Source organism: Amblyomma americanum, chromosome 9 (genome assembly GCF_052857255.1).
Source record: "Amblyomma americanum isolate KBUSLIRL-KWMA chromosome 9, ASM5285725v1, whole genome shotgun sequence".
NCBI classification, from domain to species: Eukaryota; Metazoa; Arthropoda; class Arachnida; order Ixodida; family Ixodidae; genus Amblyomma; species Amblyomma americanum.
In genome coordinates, this window is record NC_135505.1 from 19904315 (window position 1) to 19925347 (window position 21033).

The 21033-nt window shown below is 46.2% G+C and overlaps 1 protein-coding gene across 2 annotated transcripts in view; it reads left to right on the plus strand.

Annotated features, from left to right (window-relative positions):
• Positions 1-21033, plus strand: part of LOC144105752 (sodium-coupled monocarboxylate transporter 2-like) — a 230096-nt gene that overhangs the window by 91596 nt on the left and 117467 nt on the right. For both annotated transcript variants that reach the window (XM_077638865.1, XM_077638866.1), the window contains exon 2: positions 4388-4662. In XM_077638865.1, the coding sequence (XP_077494991.1) occupies positions 4388-4662 (275 nt within the window). The remainder of the gene's footprint in view (positions 1-4387; positions 4663-21033) is intronic.

Consider the following 21033-nt stretch of genomic DNA (forward strand, 5'->3'; position numbering starts at 1 on the left):
GTCTAAGCATTCCATCCAATGCTCACTCCTTGCCTCGCAGTCTCAGGAACTACGAGCGAACACAACCATGCTGAGGAACTAATATAACAAAGCGGGTGATTAGACCAATAGCTAATGTTCCTGGCAACACCTTTTCTCTAAAATTTGTGTCTTAACTTTTGTGGAGCAGTGGGGCTCAAGTGACCCACTTCCTTCAATTCCCGGCAAACGGAATGCGGCACCCCTGCGCGCGTTGTTTCGCGTGCTGAATACTACCGTAGTAAGGAACAAATCATTCAGCGTCTTTTTATATTTCCCTAGTACGACTGGGTGCCCTGTGTTTTCGCAAGCGCGGGTGAAGGTTAAAAAGAAAAGTGAAAACTTGTTGAACTTTTGAGCCTCTCCCATCAGTAAACTGCCTCATAACAATTCTTGAAGCAATTTTCAATAGTAATACAAGCTGTCTAATACGTCCAGACGACTGAGCTGAGGATACACACCGCATCTGAGGTCTTTTTACAAAGTTATTGGTACAGCTGTGTATCCAACATTTATTACACAACCCGTGACAAGAAGGGCGTAAGAGTGATTCGTTCAATTCAGGGAGTCATTATGAGTACTATATTACTATCTTTATGTGAGACATGCATACGGCTAGCGCCTTATAAAGAATCAAATATTACTCCCCTGTTTTCTTTGCAGACCCTATCACCTATCATTTCTCTTTCCATATCTCGCTGCGTTGTCCTTTACTTACGCTAAACCCTTTTCGTTAGCCTCCACGTTTCTGCCCCGTGAGTACCACTAATATATAGCTGTTGTATACTTTTCTCTTGAGGGATATTGCTAAATTCCCATTCACGATCTGCAAGAACTTGCCCTATGCGCTTCGCCCCATTCTTATTCTTCTAGTTCTTTCGCTCTCTTGATTCCGATCTGCGGTCACTACCTGCCCTAATTAGATGTACTCCATTACCACTTCCAGCACCTCGCTACCTCGCTCCTCTTCCCTTCGCGATTATTTTGGTTTTGTGAATACTAATTGTTAGACCCCCTATTCTGTTCTGCCCGCCTAACACATTGATCATGCTTTGCAGTTCTTCTCCTGAGAGACTTAGCGAGGCCATGTCATCAGCCAAACGCAGATTACTAAGGTATTCTTGATTAAATCATATCCTCAACTGTTCCCTATCTAGGCCTCTGAATACCTCTTGTAGACAGGCGTTGAATAGCATTCGCGCGATCGTGTCTCCCTGCCTGACACCCTTCTTTATTGGAATTTTATTGCTGACTTTACGAAGGACTATCATAGCTGTGTAGCCGTTATAATCGAGCATTTTCACGTAAGGCTCATCTACGGGAAAGTGCGAAAAGCTACCGGTATTTTAAATAGGTGCCGTCACTCGTTTCCAACTGGCGTAAAAAACTTCTTTATAATTCATTAATCCATTCGCAGCTTGATTATTGCTCACTGATTTGGGGAAACATGACATTAAAGAATATACATAGCTTAATTCTATTGCAGAAGAAAGCAATACGAGCAATTGAGAATGTTCCTTACTTGGAACACACTCAACCACTTTTCCTCAAAAACAATATATTAAAAGCTACTGACATATATAGCTTCAAGTTAATTAGATGCTACAAGCGAGCAATTAAGGGAAACTTGAGACATTCCTAACACAGGCAAATTTAGAGAGCAGACACAGCGTCTATCCCTATTGTCATCAGGTACCCTCGAACATTCCTTTTTCGTGTACATGCTATGGCCAACAAAGAATTTCGCACACGCTGCCAAGCATTCTTAACCGCTTCCACTCGGAAGGCGTGGATGTGGAAAGGCTTAAAAACAACCGCATTTCACTGATATTATCATGTCATAGTGAACATTTGTCATGTCAAGAGAAATAATCAATGTGGATAAATTTTTCATTTCATTAAAATTATTAGTGTTTTCGCATTAGACAGATGCGTTGCGTATGTATGTCTCTCTTCCATGCATATTTGTCCGATTCTTTCATTTTCATGTTTCTTTTTTTTTCCTCTAAAAAAAGGAAAAAAATGATTGTCCTTTGCTTGGTGCCTTTGTAAACTTCTAGGCTTTGAAACCTGTAGTCTTGTATGCAGTATTTATTCTTTTTTTTCTGTAATCTTGTGACGGGATATATGCAAGCTGTTACTGTTGCCTTTGCCTTTGGGGGATGGAGCGATGTCAAGCTGTGTTAAAACAGCTTTTTTCCACCCTCCCTTTTGACTTTTTGTGCGGAATAAATAAATGTTAAAAATTCAAAAATTCAATACATCCTAGTTTCCCAATGCCTGCATTACTGCTCAGGTTTTGAATGAGTCAAATGCTGTCTCGTAATCTATGAACGCTATATATAGGGGTTCATTATATTCTGCACATTTCTCTGTCATATGATTGATGGTGTAAATATGGCCCATTGTCGAGTATCCTATACGAGAGACTGCCTGATCATTTGGTCCATTGAAATCTAAGGTTGTCCTCGCTCTATTAGCGTTTACCTTAGTAAATACTCGGTTGGCGACGGACAGTACGCTGATTGGTCTGTAATTTTTCAAGTCCCTGACGTCTCCGTTTTTATGAATTAAGATATTGTCAGCGTTCTTCTATGATTCTGGTACGATCGAGGTCATAAGATATTGCGTACAGAGGGTGGCTAGTTTTTTTAGCACAACCTCCCCTCCATCCTTCAAGAGATCTGTTGTTGTCTGATCCTGATCAGCTGCTTTCCCCCTTTGCATTGCTCCTAAGGCTTTCTTTACTTCCTATTTCGTTACTAGCGGGATGACCCATTGCTCTGTACTCATTACTCATTACATTGGCTACTGTTTAGATTTGTGTATAACTCTTCGCCTACTTTAAGTATGTCTTCCATGTTGCACTGACGTTTCACTCTTCGTCTATTAGCGCATACAGCTTATTTTTGCCTAAGCCTAGTTCCTCTTCATCGCTTTTAGTCTACATCCATTCTTTAGACCATGCCCGATTCAATGCGTATCAAACTTCCTTACGTCCGCTGCCTTGCGCTTAGTGATTAACTTTAATAGCTTTGCCAGTTCTATTCAGTCTGTGCGGTTTGATGCTTTCATGCTTTCACGTTTCTTAATCGGATCTTTCATCCCACGAGAGAGCTTTCCGGTATCCTGTCGAACCACCCTACCGCTTACATCTGCTGCGCACTGCATAATGATGGCTGTCAGAGCATCATTTGTAGCTTGAACGTTAAGGTCTTCAACTTCAGTTAAGGTTACATATCTGTTCTGAAGCAAAATCTTGAATTCCTCTACTTTCCCTCTTAACACTAACTCGTTAGCGGGCTTCCGCTGCACTAGTTTCTCCTTGTTCTGTGTTCAAGTCCAGGTTAATTACAAACCTTGCCATTCTCCGGTGGCTACAACGCGCCTTTGCAAGGACCTCCACAGACACCCAGCACGGTTCCAGGGTGAGCGCATAGTATGAAGTCGATTTAGTTTTAGTCTCACGATCAGGGTTCTATCACGTCCGCTTCCTGTTCTCTCGAAGAAAAATGAGAATGTTTACAATATTCGTATACAATATTAGTATAACCGCAGCGGTGGCCTAGTTGTTCAAGCATCCACCTCGCATGCGGGAGGTGAGGGGTTCGATCTCCAGCACCGCCGGTTACGCACGGGTGATAAAATGGGCACACGCTTACCTCTCCTGCTCGGCCTCTTTAGGGTAAAACGCTTGAGAAATGGGTGTTTGACCCCACCTTGAGCAAAGGAAAAAAATTTCTGTCATTGCGCTTTTTGCCCACATATGTCATTGCGCCACAGAAAAATCATATCATCATCAGTGCGAAAGCACGGCGTATCCACATTTTAAGAATTTGTCTTTCCCTACCTAACTTTCCCAACTCCATGGGAGGGCTCGTACCACTCCTGGCGCTGTGGTGCAGCGGTTCGCCACTGCCCTGGCATGGCAGGTGCTGCCACCGGTGGAATATCTGCGACCGTGGTTGCTCTCGGACATGCTAGAAGATTTTGCTAGGTTCTTGTTGTGGCACCGGTGTCCTTGGCACGCCACTATGATTGGTCCGAATGCCAATCAGTCATTCTTCCCACACAGTGACGTCCGGCGTGACATCACGGCACTGACTAGAGTGCTAATACGTGTCTAGCGGCATAATTTTTTCAGACTCTTCCTCATAAACACTCTTGCTCAAAATTACGTACGTTCTCAATGCCGTGCGCATATCGCGCCATCCCAACTGTCGCTAAAATTCGCACTAGCGCAGTGTAAAGTTCTTTTCAGTTGTTCCTCTTAGCAGCTAGAATCATTTTCTGAGAAGCCTGCGCTTTTGCAGGGCACTGCAGGCGGCCTTTCTGTGAATGCTTATCGCACCACTGCGTGCTCTTTCAGGAACCGGCCTCTACCTGTCGATGCGGAGGCGAGGTGTCCAGGCGACCAGAGACGAGGCCTTCCTAGGAAACAGAAGCATACGAGCGCTGCCACTGGCGCTCTCTATGCTGGCGTCCAGCATAACAGCAGCGGGGATTGTGGCCTTCGTGCCGCATTACTACCGCCACGGCTTTCACACGTTGTGGGCTACACCCGTCTTCGTGCTTGTGGGAATCATCGTCACCTACCTCTTCTTGCCTCTCCTGTACGAGCTCAAAGTCACCTCCATCTTCGAGGTAGGCGCAGTAATAGCATTTCTCTTTACTGACACGAAGCAATAGCACCGCACTTTGCAGGTTCTGCACTTAAAACAAATTCTACTCGCCATGTCTTGGCGCTTCTGATTGCCGAAGGCCCGACTCCACTCGACTCTTACCAACTTCTGAGCTGAGCGTAAGGATGTAAGCGTCCACTCACCCTAAATAAAACTTCATCGGTCTTGCGCGTTTAGTTCTAAGCTAGGTGGTGTGTTCAAAAAGAAACAGAACTTTTACTGCAAGATCTTTACTGCTTATTGGACATTTTAAGCATTGTCCCCCCTCAAAGTAGTCTTCTCTAATGGCAATGAACCATGCCGATCGTTTCTTACATTTTAGGAAAGCCTCCTGGAACGCACTTTCTGGGATGGCGCGCAAGTCTGTTTCCGCATTCTCCTGAATCTCCCCTATGCTAGCAAATGATGTCTTGCCAACGTTGTATTAAGTCTGGGAAACAGGAAACTGACTGCTGGGGCTGGGTCCGGAGAATATGGTGGATGGGGCACAACGGGAATGTTATGGTTTGCCAGACAGTTGCGGACTAGTAACGACGCGCTAGCCGGCGCATTGTCCTGATGCAACAAATTTCCAACGTTCCTGGAGAAAAATTTTAAGCATTGGGAAATTTTAAGGTACTCTTAAGGAGACATCGGTAGTACTGGTTCACTCTTCAGATGAGTAGCAAAATCTTTCTTTTACACTTTTTCCATCCCTCGCATGGAGCACTAAAGACTGTCATAAAAAACCATGGGAAATGGTTTTGACGATAGAAAAAGCGTTAATAGCAAAAAACGCAAGCTAGTCAACGGGAGATTTGCAAATATATTGATGATTATAGTTAAATCTTCAAACACTGAAAAAATTGCGTTTTTGAATTATTTTCCGTCCAAAAAATATTTTGTCCAGAATTGTTGGGTATCGTTCAAGTCTAGTTTTCCCACAAATCATGCCTCTTCCTGCGCACAGCATCCTTCAAACGCGCTATAATTCCGACTTCATTGTTCACCCCCTGACCACATGGTACAAACCCTGGATGGACAATACATTTGCGGTCAAAAAACACGGCCAACATCTTCTTGGTTTTCTTGCCCACTCATGCCTGCTTTGTTCGACGAGAACACCCTTTTCCCACTCACTACGACGACTGCACCTTCGTTTCGATATCTGAGTCTTAAATCTACGCCTCATCGCTTGTTATGATGCTCTTAAGCAAGTTTGCATTCTCATTGGCAGTGGCGAGCAGTTCCTGACTTATTTCAGCACGGTTCATCAGTCAGCAAACGAGGCACTATTTTTGCACTGACAAGACGATTCTCAAGTTTGACACTCAAAATTTTATCACATGACCCTACGCTGATGCCCACTTCGTCAGCAACTTCTCGAACAGTTAAACTACGATTTTCACAAATCACAGCACGAACATCTTTACATGGTCGTCATCTGTTAAGGTGGAACGTGGTCCAGGCTTGAGATCGGCAACGATCGACATACCGCCGTGTTCAAGACGCTTAAACCACTCATAGAACTTCGTGCGACTGACACAGCCCCCCTACGCCTGGCTAAGCAATTGAAATATCTCTGTGAAAGTTTTGCAAAGTTTGCAGCAAAATTTCACACTCACGCTATGTTCTTAATAAAGTAGCTAATTACTCAATGGCATCCACCCAAGCACAGTCATACGGCTACAAAGCTATACAGCTTCCAAAGATATTTCGAACCATGTTCTTCAAGATCTTTCATTGTCACTTTGGTACTAATCAGAACAGTTTGTGCGCGCACTCACTTTAGCGGCTTTGACTCGGCCACTACTAGTCAGAAAGGGATATTGCAATTAGCCGTCTTGTCCTGCCGCTTGCTCAGTAGCTGCAGCACGTTCCCTCTGCCGGTTGGCGCGCAATTTCGAAAGCTCAGTTCCTTTTTGAACACATCTCGTATGTATCTTTCAATCCTGGTGCACTAAACTACGCATCCATCCACATCAACCCCATTCGGTGCTGCTAGGAAGTTTGGACCAGTTTGCATTCTGCGTCTGACCACACCGCTCCCGATAAAATAAAGCAAACTAGAACAAAAAAAATGTCAATGGCATAGTTCCACCTTGCCAGGATATACGCAGCAAGAGGAACGATTCCCTGGCTCAGCTTGTTGTGGTCAATGTATGTTTATCAATGAGAGACAATGGGCTCCATCTCGGCGGATATGCGCCGTCTATTACGCTCGGCAGTCTGGCATCACCGTTTGGGAAGCCGTTCCTCTCTCTGTTCGGACGTCTCCGCTGCTCTCTTCGCCTTCTTAATCTCATTCTCTCTTTGTTGAGTGGCCATCTGCCAGGCAGCAACCTCAGGACCGGAAGAGTTAATCTTCTCTTGTCTATACCACCGTTTAGCAGTGGCTGGACTCTCCTTCTCTGCATGCATGTCAAACGTTGTGGCACAGTCACCCATTAAATCTCTGCCTCTTATACGCAATGCTGCGCATGCGACGCGCGGTTCGGGTGATAGAGCGACGTGCGGCGTGGCGGCGACGAAGCGCACGCCTCCCCTGCTGCTCTTCTCCGGTTGCCATCGCAACTGCGCATGCGCAAAACTGGCCTCTTCCATGTGCCGCGAAATGCTAGACTGGTAGTCCAGCGTAGCTGTCGCTACAGTATATTTACCTGAGAGTGGGATTCGAATTATCGGCACTCCCGCATGCAGCAATCAGGATCTGGCACACCTCCAACCTTCCAGCTATGGCTGCAAGCTTTTTGATCTTCATTACATTGAAGAGCAACATCTCGCACTTCACTCAAGCCTTGCTTAACTCAGTCGTATTCTGCGAATCCGTCGTACCTTCTCACGCCGTCATCACTCCAGCCGCACATCAATATTCTGGGAGACACATTTGCTGTAGTAGGATGGAAAGTTGGCCTATTTGGATTACGTTCATTTTAAAGGAAAAGTGCATCGAGAATGGCAGCCAGTCAGGAGGTCGACCTTGTGCCGTATATAGCTCGCGCTACAAAACTATCGGAGCAAAGAGTTTGTTGAAGGTAGCGCTTCTGCGTGTCGATCTATCACGCAGCTTTTCTACGGGCTAAGCAGTGCGATGAGCTCAAAAGATCACACACAGTTCTTTCCCTGCAAGCGCTCTTCGGGTGGTGCACCCGCCTTGAATTTTTGAAGGCGCCCCCTTAATTCTTGACGAATTTTTAGTGCGTTAGCACTTATTGTGGGCACTCCTCTCATTTAGCCATTGTGTGTCTGTCTCTGTCTCTCTGTTTTAGTAAGCCTTCCTGACGGGCTAGTTGGTGCATATTCATTTCTGATAGGCTGCGCGCTAAAAAGACGTTCACAGGAAAAAGAGGTAGAGACGACTGGAAAGAAGTGCAACTTACAACTTTTATAAATTTAATTAAAGTTGAAAGTTGCGCTCCTTTCGTGTCGTCTCTACTTCTTTTTCCTGTGAACGTCTTTTTAGCACGCAGCCTGTCAGAAATGTCTCTCTGCCTGCCTGTATGCATGTCTGCCTCTGCTTGTTTGTTTGTTTGTTTGTTGTACTAATGACTGGTCGCGAAAGGTTGCTCTGTGTCTAACAAGCAAGGTTTGTTGCTGGGCGAGTTGGTTGGGGTACATCTTGAGAACACAGCGCTTGCAGACAAAGGACCAGAACAAGAAGGACACACACAACAAGAAGGACACACACATAGGTGTGTGTCCTTCTTGTTCTGGTCCTTTGTCTGCAAGCGCTGTGTTCTAAAAAAGTCTAACAAGCCCCACCGTTGGCCGCACCTGCCATCGCACAGCTGAGGGGCACTGCACTACTGGGCCAGGAGTGGTAGGAAGACTCCTAGGAGTCTATGAATGTAGACAATGGCCAGTTCCTCATATAAGTGCATTCACTCATTACCGCTATTCGGTCAACTTCCATCTGTGAACAATGGATCCGAAAACTGGAACCGAAGTGAAAACTGAAGCGCCACAGCACCTAATTAGCATTTGGCCTAACTGCGCAATTCTTTTTTTATGCTCAACGGGGAATTTTGTTTAATCGCGCCGGAAGAAGGAAATGCACGAAGACGCAATGTCCATAGATGGATGTGGTGGCAGAAAACAAGACTTCCACATTGAAGAAAGTACGGCGAATACGATGACCGCCCGGGCTACGAGGCGTCAGGGCCAGGGCGAAAGCATAGGAAGCGTGCAGCAACGCGGTCGCTGTGTTTGGCTACACCCAGTGGAAGACAGTGGCGTGTTCTCTGGTGGCAGCAAAGAAAAGAGCAATTGCAATCTCAGGTGTTTCACGATGTCTTTCACGATTTAACGCATCGTTGGACGCTCAAATACTTACGCGAAGCCTCCTGCGTGGATGAAATTCTTTCGTTTGTAACCGCAGCGGCGGCCTAGTGATTTGAACAACCACCTCGCGTGCGGGAGGTGCGGGGTTCGATCCCCAGTGCCGCCGGGTACCCACCGCTGAGGAAATGGGTACAAGCTGTCCCCTGCCTGGTGCTCCGCTTCTTTAGGGTCCATTGCTTGGGAAATGGGTCTTTGACTCCACCTTGCGCAATGAAAACAAACTTGTGCAATGGCGCTCTTTCACCAAAGCTGCCCTTGCGCCACAAAACTCATCATCGTCATCAAATTTTGTTGCTTCTCAAAGTGGCCGCGCTTCCAAAACCAGCAGAGGGAATGGGATTTCAACGCACGTCGCATAAAGGAATGCTTGTGATGGGCCTAACCAAATGCGCCCGTGCGCGCAACAAAAGGTAATCGTGCTTACGTTATTTTATGAAGCGCCGAAGGAGCAGTCTCGGCAAAGTGGCAGAAGTTTGTCGCGAACATGGCCTTTCACGTGGTGTACTTTAAAAGCTTGAAAAACGTCTTCGGGAAATTAAAAACAAAAATTGATGCATAAGGCTAAGCGAATTTTGCGAGTCGAAAATAACTGCACACCAGATAAACGCATCGGGTAGTGTGGGTCAAAAACTACGTACCATAGAAAGTGCGCGCAGCTGACTTGTCTTGTACACGTCCGCTGAAAGTCCCTGTCTGTTGGCTTGTTAAGGCGCTGAACACGGGTACATCACTATCGCCGCCCCACCAGATGATGCCTCCCGGTTCACGCCGGCTTGTCGCAAGCTCCTTCTGCTCGCGGGCCGCGCTTTCTTGATCCTCATCAGAAACGTGGCCAATTTGGAATAGTTTTTCGTACTTTGCTTTTGTTAGACTCCCTGAAGTCACCGGCAGCGTCCCCAGCGCGTAATACCGCTCGTTTTACGACGACTGAAGTCATGCTGCATGCGACCACGCACAGAACGTCAAGCGGAATCGGCACGAAGGCCGCAGCCGATGGCATCGCTCTAGCAATGGCCCGCATTTATCCAGCGAAAGCAGCCTGTGCTTTCACTAGCTCGCTCCGATAAGCGAACAATCCGCCGCGTGGGAGAGGGGTGCTTTGACCTGCTGCAGGAACTGTGACTGGTCTGAAAGCGGAGTGCCAAGGGCCAAACTAGCAAGGTCAAACGTATTCACCGTCTTGGAAGACGGCCAGGAAAAATGCGTGTTATTGTTTAAATTCAGGATTAGAAAATAGGCAGTTTTTGGCAACATACGTAAGCTAAAAGGTAGTCAAGAGTTCGACGGAAATCCGTCTGGTCAGGCATGGTGATGCAATGAAGCCAGGCCCCATGCCAGGCATCTACGCCCGATATTTACGTCACATTCTCCGGATGTAAATTCGCCACCGCTCTTGTCCTGCTCACTGTGAACAAGAAACCCGTACGGGTTTCGAAACGTCTTTCTTTTTTCGACTATGGTCAGTGACTGCTACTTCACTTCATTGCAAGCTAAAAGGTAGCGGTATATCTATTCAGAATGACTACAGCAAAGAAACTCTGAGTAAACGTAAACTTCTATGAAAAACTGCCAAACCCGATGTCGACAGCGGGAAACGTGTTTTTCTTATCAATGATAAACTGATAATTGATGGCTGTTTCTATGCTTGGGATGATAATCGAAATCAACGAATTGTCATCAGCCGCGAACGCCAAACTTCTGAGAACGAATGACACAACACCTGCGTCGTTTCTAAAAATCTGAGAGTTCTAAATTTCAATGCTAGAAGTATAGCAAATAAGGCAGAACAGCTTTATTTCCTTCTCCTCAAGTATGACCCGCACATTACAATTGTCACAGAAACGTGGCTGCATGATGGTGTTAGCGACGAGATACTGGTATCACCATCGCATAAGATATTTCGCCGGGATCGTGGATCAAGGGGCGGTGGTATTGGTACCATTTTAAAAAGCACGATTACCACAGAAATACTTCCCCACATTGATGACCATGAAAGTCTATTTGTTAAGATTAACTTTTGAGGACGCGTAGTTGTGGTATGTGCAGTTTATAGGCCACCGTCATCCCCTCCCGAGTTCTTGATCTCAATGCGGGACTACATGTCTGCACTGCAAAGCCGGCAAATTATTATGGCGGGTGATTTTAACCTACCTGCAGTGGACTGGCTACATAGGCCTGAAATACAGCTTGTCGATAGCCCTCTTCTCGACATAATGCTTGCATGTGACTTAAAACAAGTCATACTTGAAAACGCGCGAAAATGGTGACACTGGCTCAATATTGGATCTTGTACTTTATAGCAGAATATTACAGGATTCCAGGTTTGCGTGGAGGAGGGAATATCTGACAAGCTTGTGCTGCTCAGTTGCGGCCTTGATAACTGCAAGAAAAAAAGACTTTAAAGCTTGTAAAACTGTTAAAGACTTCAGCCATGCCAATGATCAATCTGTCCTTGATGAACTATGGAAGCTAGTTGCCAACTTACCAAACACTGACATTAATTCACTATGGCATGCGTCTGTAACTTGCTGTAAATACTCCATCGATGCCTTTGTTCCGAACAAATGCATTAAAGTACAGCGAACAAACCCATGGATTGACAGAAAATTTCACATTTAAAGCGTAGGCTAGAACGCGGAAAAAAGCGGAAGAACCGAAACCCTGAAGATATTCGCCAACTGCAAACCCAGCTTTCTGATGCATTCTTGCAAGCCTGACAGTAATATTTTTCCAGTACTTTGCCGAAATGCATAAAAACTAGCTCTGATAAATTTTGGCGATACCTGGGAAATAAAAGCACACACTTGCAAGAAATAAGGCAACACGATAATGTGATTGCGGCTGCTATCAGAAAACGGCTCCTCAGGGAGGTGGGCCTGCGGTGGAACCGCGAAAGTGACTTCGTGAAGTGGACAATGGACAACCGTTTCATGAACAACCTCTGCGACTACCTCAGCGCAACGCAACGGGTCTTCACTCCTTCTTTTAACTTTCTATCCCGTGCATATCTTCCCCCTTCCTTTTTTTCCAACGTATGCCTCATGGCACACTTCTCGAATAAAAAAAAAATTGCTGATCCTCAGGAAATTTTTAACATAATGAAAAAGTACTTTCATTCTTTATTCAACCAGGTTGATAGTGTCACAAAGGCTTCATCTTCTTGCTATCAAATGTCAGACTTCATATCTTTTGAGGGCGTGTTTTCATTATTGCTAAGTTAAACAAAAATCTTCTGGGGGCCCACATGGCATACCGAATTCCTTCCTTCATCGTTACGCCGAGCCTACTGCACACATTTTAACAGCTATCTTTTCTTTATCTATTAGCACGGCAACTTTACCTGACGATTGGCGTGTGGCCCGTGTCATAGCAGTCCACAAAAAAGGTGACCGCCAGCTCGTGGAAAACTACCGCCCAATTTGACTGACATCTACGAGCTGCAAAACATGAGAACACATCATCGATCACTACATAACGAATTTTCTTGAAGCTAACAACTTACTCTCTCCACTTAAGCGTGGATTTCGGAGGGGTTTGTCGACATGTACCCAACTTTTAACAACTGTTCACATAATCGCTCTAACACTTGATTCTTCTGGGCAGGTTGAACTTATCTTCCTTGATTTTAGCAAAGTATTTGATCGCGTTCCTCACGGCAAACTTCTTGAAAAGCTTACTAATTTTGGTCTTCCTGCATTCATAATGAACTAGATAATAGCGTACCTTTCGAACCGCACTCAGTTCGTGGATGTTAAGGCTGTGCCTCCAATGTGTTACCGGTTCCGTCCGGAGTGCCTCAAGGAAGCGTACTGGGACCTATTCTTCTCTTAATCTATGTTAATGATATAACTAGTGCCGTTCATCCTCGTGTTAGTTAACATCAGATTGTTCGCGGGCGATTGTCTGCGCTTTAAACAGGTTACAGGCCGTGGCGATCAACTTCAGTTACACAATAGTTTAGCCACACCTAATGAATGGTGCACGGCTTGGTCTATGAACCTAAAAACTGAAAAAACGGTCTTACTTCGCGTCACGAACTAAAAACAGCCAATTTCATTTTAATATTGCATCAATAATACTCAAATAAAGGAAGTCACAGAATACAAATACCTAGGTGTAAAGTTTACAAACACTCTTTGATAGTCCAAGCACATCGATAACATTTGCGCATCCGCCTCCCGACAACTCGGCTTCCTGCGTCATAAGCTGAAAACAGCGCCTCCTTATTTGAAACTGCTAGCCTTCAGAACTTACATATTGCCGAAATTAGAGTATGAAGCCATAGTATTGCATCCCTTTCATCTATAGCATAAACGTAAACTTGAAATCGTTCAGAGGCGGGCAGTGAGGTTCATTTTTAACAAGTTCAGGCCAACTGATTCCCAGTCGCAACTGATGGCTGAAAACCATATCCCTACCTTAGAATAGCGAAGAACTATAGCACGACTTAAATTTCTTTTCACGATGTAAGACAAGTCGCTGGAATTTAACGGACGGCTATACATTCAACGTTACCTGCCTCACGCGTCAAGGCACTGTCACGCTCACAATTTGCTGCCTTTCCATGCCCGCACTAACTTGTATAAAAATTCTTTTTTACCTCGTACAGTTCGTCAGTGGAATGGTCTCCTCTCTGAAATTTTTTCCACTGACAATTTTGACGAGGCGCTGCTGCCGTATTTTGCGTTGTGACATTTTGTGCAGTTTTTTTCCGTACTTTCATCAGGTTATCATCATTCTGACGGGTAGCGTATGCAAGTTCATTTCTGTTGATATTACGTGAAGATCATTCTACAAAACTGAAATGCGTTCTTGTTCACTTTTCTTATCTTTCGCATGTTAAACGCAAAAACATATGTATATTTCATGTTAATCGGAAGAAAATGTTGTGCGACATGCCCACCTGCTTGATCTCCTTAATACCGCAATATAAATAAATAAATACATAAATATATTAATTAATTAATTAATTAATTAATGAAAAATAAAGTTCCTCACCGTGGTAATCAGTCCGGCGCGTAGAAGCACGTTCCGTAATCCATCACAGTTTTGGCAAAACCGGATAGCATCGGCGACGGAGGTGGAATTCCTTCCAAGAGCATTTTAAAAGCATCATCGGCGATTCCCATGAGGATGATGTTGACCTTGTTCGCCTCTGGCATGGACGGGTTTGCACGCTTGCACAAGTCAACGATGTCCTCGATATAGCTTGTGAAGTATTCGCCATTTTTGCTAGAGCTCGCGTTGTTCGGCGCCGAGCTTCCTCACTGCGGGACGGCCGAACACGTCCGCAAAGCCTGTTTTGAAAGAGGACCACGTCGGGATGTCAGCTTCCTGGTTGCGAAACCAAAGATTGGCAATGCCCGTGAGGTAAAAGAGCATGTTGCTCAACTTCACTCAATCGTCCCACCTGTTGTAAGAAGAAATAACCAGCCAAAAAAGACGAACACACAAAGAGTCCTTGTGTGTTCTTTTCTGGCTGGTTATTTGTTCTTTAACATACCATACCAACAGGCCCTCCATTCTATCCTGCTATCTGTTGTAAGTGCTGACGCGCTCGTAGGAGGCTAGCCAGTTGTCAACGTCGTGGTCATCGGTTCCACTGAATATAGCCGGGTCGCGCTGCCATTGCGCACCAGAGCACAGAATGGTGGGAGGGACGAGTGGAGATGCCTTGCTGGCAGCGTCTTGCATCGTGACCGGTGATGGTAGCACACGGCTCCAGAGTTGCAGGATGAGGACAAGGATCGGGAGGGACCTCCACAAAATGTGTTTTATTGCGCTGTGCAAATATTAATCAGTACCAACTCGTCCAGTTCGCAGCCTTAATGTGAAGAGGGGTTCAGTCCCAGGGCTTCCTTGCTGAAACGCTGAGCCGGAAGCTCTGTGATCCTTTGAGGCGTGGCTGTTGTTGTTGCCTTAGTGACATGACACATACCCACGAGGGGGAAAGGCCAGGGTTCATTGAAAAGAGCCAAAAGAAGAGGGCAAATGTTGCTCCAGCTTTTACTTGTCTTCGTCGTCTTCTGAGTTGGGTCGCGTTCTCTCACGCCAGTCTGGTCCATTACGATCTCTCTTACTAGTTTAGCTATTGAGTGAATGGTCAGGATGTGTGAAAATTATGTCCCACGATCAGATCGCTTACACACGGAAGTAGAAAACAGGCCAAATTTATCTTCCATCCAATTTGTTATAGAAGGATAAGACGAAGCAAGAGCTCCACACTAGAGATGGGCATTCTAACGAGGGCGAGCCTTCATGAGGGCGTCCTCACCCTCACCTCATTATGATTTCAATCGGCGAGGTGAGAGAGAGAGAGGATGGGCACATAAAAATTCGTGAGGACGAGGGTGAGGGAGGAAAGACATGGTGAGGACGAGGGCGAGGGATGGAAGTCGTGATGAGGTGAGGGTGGGCAAGATGCACGGTCTGATGGCGAGGGGGGTGGCCCGGACAGCACTCCGGGCTAAGGCTTTTTCTTTGCAGCCCGTTATGAATTCTCATTTTAACGGGCTACTTCTTAGGGTGAATATTTCCGGGGAAGGCGTAATTTCTGCAGTCAGAACGTACACGAGGCGAACACGAAAGGCGGGGAGACGCACGCGTTCTCTGTCGCCGCGATGTACTACGCCGCTTACAATGCTATGCACAAAAAAGCGCTCTTCTAACTTAAAAAAGGCCATTTTGAAAAAATATTTAACGTCTTAGGTGAAACACCGTGTATTGTGCGCTAACAAAGGGGCACTGGCCGGGCCGTGCTGTTGGTCTCCGGTCCAACGGGAACCGTGGTATCGCCGTCAACATTTTCATTATCAACCCCTAGTCTGTCGCATGATCAGTCTGGACTAAAAAATTATACAAAGTAAGGCTGTTGATGATTCCCATCTTGAAAGAAGTTAGGACGGCGCTAAAACGACAAAGACAAAGAGGCACGAACACAACAGGACGGGCGCCAACTTGCAACTGAAGTTTATTGCACCAAACCCCTACATTTTATGCATCAACTGAGCCGTATCACAACAAGCTTATCACACAACAAAACGCAATTTCTTCAATAGTCAGAACATCGGAAGTAGGCGCTACTTTTACAGACCAGAGACGCCGTCTGCACTATCCACTTGATAACAGCATTATTCTTACTTTATAAGTCCCCAGATTAAATGATTGCGCAACCCACATGAAAGCAATTGATCATCCAAATGATACACACACGCTTGGGCAAGGCAACCAGCGCGCAAACTCAACAATCGTGATTTAACACAAAGAGTGAAAATGAAAGAATGACAAACAACAAACGCGGAAAATTTGCTGGACATGAAAACTTAAACCTTCGGGGGAACCTCCCAGCGTCAATGTACTAAAATTATCGTCAAAAATTAAAAACCTTTGAGAAAACCTCCCAGCGTCAAAGTGCTACAATATTGGTTTCTACACAAACGTCTTTTCGGTCGATAAAACACATCGATTAAAAACAATGTATGCAGAAAACTTGCAAACGTTGAAACCTAAAGACAGCCTTCGAGAAACGCCACCTCAGCGTCACTAATTGAAATGGACGGCCTACTAACGCATGCGCTTCCCGCTTTCTTAATAAAAAATGCCTCCACAACTTCTCGCTCAAATCTGTCTTTACCGCTCTTCAAAAAAGTTGTTTTGCTCAGATCCGGACTACACCCCTTGCACGTCTTGCAGTGATCTGCAAGGAAACTTCCATGATGTTGGCGCACATTCCGCAAGTGTTCACTGGCACGTTCATTAAAACAGCGACCGGTTTGCCCTATGTAAACTAAACCGCAGCTTAGAGGAATCTGATATACAACTTGTGATCTGCATTTCGTGAACAGTTTTTGATGTTTAATAGGGCAAACCGGTCGTTTCTTATCCGGTTTTGACATTGTGCAAATCTTTGACAACTTTGATGGGGCCGAGAACACAACCTGCACCTGATGTTTGCTTGCGACTTTTTTTTTATACCATGGGACACCTTATGCATGTACGGAATCACAGGGACCAATTTTTTTTGTTTCCGGAAGTTTCTCATCACAAGGCCGCTTGAATGTCTGGATTAACATTTCATAAACAGCCAAAATCAAATGGGGCGGGTAACCCGCTTCGTGCAACCTCTGAATTTGGGCGCCAAAGCTCATAGACATCGTGTGATGGCACGACTTTCTTAAGGCATTCTGAAGGGAATTAGCGATTATTGCTCTTTTTACAAGTTTAGAATGAGCACTATCAAACGGTAACAGCCCTTTCTTAGATCTGGGATTGTACGCCCAGCATAGGTGATCCTCCATAAAAACCAATCTAACGTCTAAAAACTGCAGTTCGCGATTCACTGGTAACTCCCACGTGAACTTGAGGCCCTGGCTGTTACTGGTGAAGACTGATAACACACTTCCTGCCGCCGAAGCTACATCGGACTCATGAACATTCTTCATGATAACCAAAAAATCGTCCACGTATCTAAAAATGGATACTACACGTGGATCTCTAAGTTGAACTTTGATTTGATTCCCAACAGCTGACAAGAAAATATCACAGCTGTCAGCTGTTGGGAATCAAATCAAAGTTCAACTTAGAGATCCACGTGTAGTATCCATTTTTAGATACGTGGACGATTTTTTGGTTATCATGAAGAATGTTCATGAGTCCGATGTAGCTTCGGCGGCAGGAAGTGTGTTATCAGTCTTCACCAGTAACAGCCAGGGCCTCAAGTTCACGTGGGAGTTACCAGTGAATCGCGAACTGCCGTTTTTAGACGTTAGATTGGTTTTTATGGAGGACAGCCAGGACCAGCTTTGACGGCCAATTGGCAAGAGTATTGGACTCGGGCTACCCTCAGTCGATCGTGACGGCTGTTGCGGAAACCCTCCTGAAAAAGGTGAAGAAGAAGGCGACGTCCTCGAAGACAAGGGAAGTTGAGCGCACTGTGCGTCCGGAAGTAGCCCCCTACCTGCACAGTCTCGCATAACTTGAAGAAAGTAGCGAACAGGTTTGGGGTGCCGCTGGTTTTTTCAGCTCCGAAAAAGCTCGGCCAACTATGCCCTCGCATCTCCGGTAAGGAGGCAACAAAAACTGGCTGCGGGAAAAAGCATACTAAGCCCCATGTAGAGTGCCAGGCAGGAGTGGTCTATGAAATTCCGCTGTCATGCGGAAAAGCCTATGTCGGCCAGTCTGGCAGAGGTGTCAACGATCGATTGAGGGAGCATGAAAGAAATTTAGAGAGAGATGAAGATGTTAATTTAGTTAAACATTGCAGGTCTTGTCAGGATTGTTCGCCGCATTTTGAAGGTGCAAGGATTCTAGGCAAAAGCAAAGATCAAACTGCACGTGAACTACTGGAAGCTTACCATATAAAGAAAAAGGGCGTTTTTTGCGTAAGCGATACTTCTGTTCATCTGTAAAAAGCGGAATGTGACCTTTTCTCTGCCAGGCGATAAGATGGCTTTCACGGTGTGATAAAGTTTTGGATTTGGTTTTTGGTTTTTTGGTTGTTTTTTGTTTTTGTTTTTTTATCGAGGTACGTGTACTTGCTGCGCGGGCATCCGCGGCGGAACCTTTATATTTCCCATTCCTGGCGAAATAAAATCAGTTGTGAGTGCAGCTTTTGTCCGTGTCGTATGTGTTTCTCCCCTTTTTTGTGCTCGTAATTTTTACGCTGCAGTTATGTGGAAGCAAAGTAACCAACCTGCCCAAAAGCTCGTTTTACTAATAGAGGAAACGAAGCTTTCGAAATTCAACTAGGGTTAACCAGAGGTACACCAAAGCCAATTCTTTAAATATATTCTACTGATATTAACTAAACTATTTACAAAGCGTTTAGGAAACGCCATGAAACACATCGCAAAAAGATTGAGCAACAGAGCCGCGAGGTAAGGCTGAGCACATCACCAAGAGGGAGTTAACCTCCGGTTTGTAAGCATGGACTTAACATCTTCCATCCGTGGGCGTGGAAGCGTCAGCAGTTGAGAATGCGGCAAACCGCACGAAATGCCGGGAGATCAGAAACAGTTAAATTCGGAAGACCCAGTGCTATCGCAATGTCTTCGGGTAAGGGTAATTAAGCGCCCTACAAACTTTCCTTGTTATGTGCTTAGCACTTATTGTAATTTTCGTGGTAAACGCTACTGAATTGCTTGCTAAATATTCTTGGCGTGCATAAGTTTTTGTACACAGACAAAGCGCGCTGACTCATTTTAGCAGTGCATATAGATATAGATAACGATGAAATGTTGTAAGCGCAGGGCACATGTATGCATGCAGTGCGTGCCACAAATAAAGGCAGAGTGATATTTTAGGGCTCAACTCATAACTGTCTCGGTCTTGTCTTACGTATTAGCTCGGACAACTCACACATACACAAAATAAGCATCTAGCCTCTCGTCCAATAGTGCCTTGAGGTCTTGTCTTGTATGGTTATTAATCAATAGTATCGCCAGAGGTTGCTGACTAGAAAATATAACGAGTTTTAAAATGACTGTTAGTGAGGGTGAGGGTGAGCTGATGATGTGAGGAAGAGGGCGAGTGAGGGCCAGCAAATTTTTCGAACTGAGGGTGAGGTAGGGCCGGAAAAGTTTTCGAAGTTAGGGCGAGGGTGAGGGAGGGCCATGGATTCAAAGGTGAGGGTGAGGGAGGAAAAGTAAAATTGAGGATATTTGTCCACGTCTTCTCCGTACCCAGTTTATAGCAAGCTAACGTGCCGAAAAACGCAGTAACATCGACGAGTTCCCTTCGAAGCAAGAGGCTCCGCTTCAAAGCGCGCCGCCGTGTTGGCTGTCCTTGAGCATCTGCTGCTATGTGTTTGACGTCACCGTCCGTTTTCTTCGACCCTTTTCGCTGCGTCTAAACCACCACGTCCGTTTCCGGCGCTTCAAACAAGCAAATGTGGCCACTGCAGCAGATTGTGAGCCTTTTTATTATGACACTAACTCTGAATACGGACCGAGGCTATATATGCTCTGTGTCGGTTTCTAAGAATGGAATGATTTTAGCTCCCTTTGTCGGCGCGCCATGGATTGCCTTCGCGCCAGAACGGATAAACGCACGTGGCGCCAGAATAGATGAACACGGCGGCGAACCTTAACGAACTTCGTCAGAGGATTCCGTCTGCACCTGGTGCCTACGTGCCGTTCTGCCGCCACAAAGCGCACGCGTCATGAGTACCGCCTTCCTAGTCCCGTGGTGTGTGAAGCCAGCGCGCGTCGCTAAGGTGCCTACAAGAGCCCATGCTGTGCCATGCTGTCATGGATGATGCAGTCCTCCCGATGTGTGAGCGACGCGCGAGCACCGGTCCTGTTCCTAGGGCACGGTGTAAGACCGTTTCCTAAGGTGCCTCGATGGCCAGAGTTGCGGCCATCGAGGCACCCTACCTCTTCCGCGATCCGAACGCCCGCGGCCAATACCTTCCGCCGTCCAGTGTTCGAAAGGGGTTCCGCTCCGCGCCGAAGGATGGCGCCTTGGATACGCACGAGGTAAAGTCACTGGAACGGGAAAAGTACCGCAACCAGCCGCCATATTTGGTCCAGCGCCGCTCAAGAGACGGCCGCGCGCAGTCTCTACGCAGGCATTCATGCACAAGCGTCACTACGCGACTGGAAATGCTGTGCACGCTTATCTCGGCCCGTAAGAGCAAACGCTACGTAATGCCCCGGACGATCTGTGTGCCGGCGGCCGCGAGAAAGAAGCGAGCGGACCATTTATGGCGGGGAATGACTACGTCACCGCGGAGAACGAATCGGGAGCGCGCGCGCTGGCCCGCCGGCGCGGCGGCGAGAGAAAACGAATGCGGTAATTTTCCCGTTCCAGTGACCTTAGCACGAGGTAAGCATGAGGTACGGTACTTGTATGCGCGCCCGCCTCCGCAGCACCCTAGCATGAGGTGTTCCACGGTCCCGCCTGAGAGACGCTGCGGACGGATGATTGCGCTCGGCCAAGACGGGAGCCTTGAAACAAGGTTGTCTCAAGAAGGCGCTAAGCCTGTACTGCGAGGCATTATTTCACGCTCACGTCT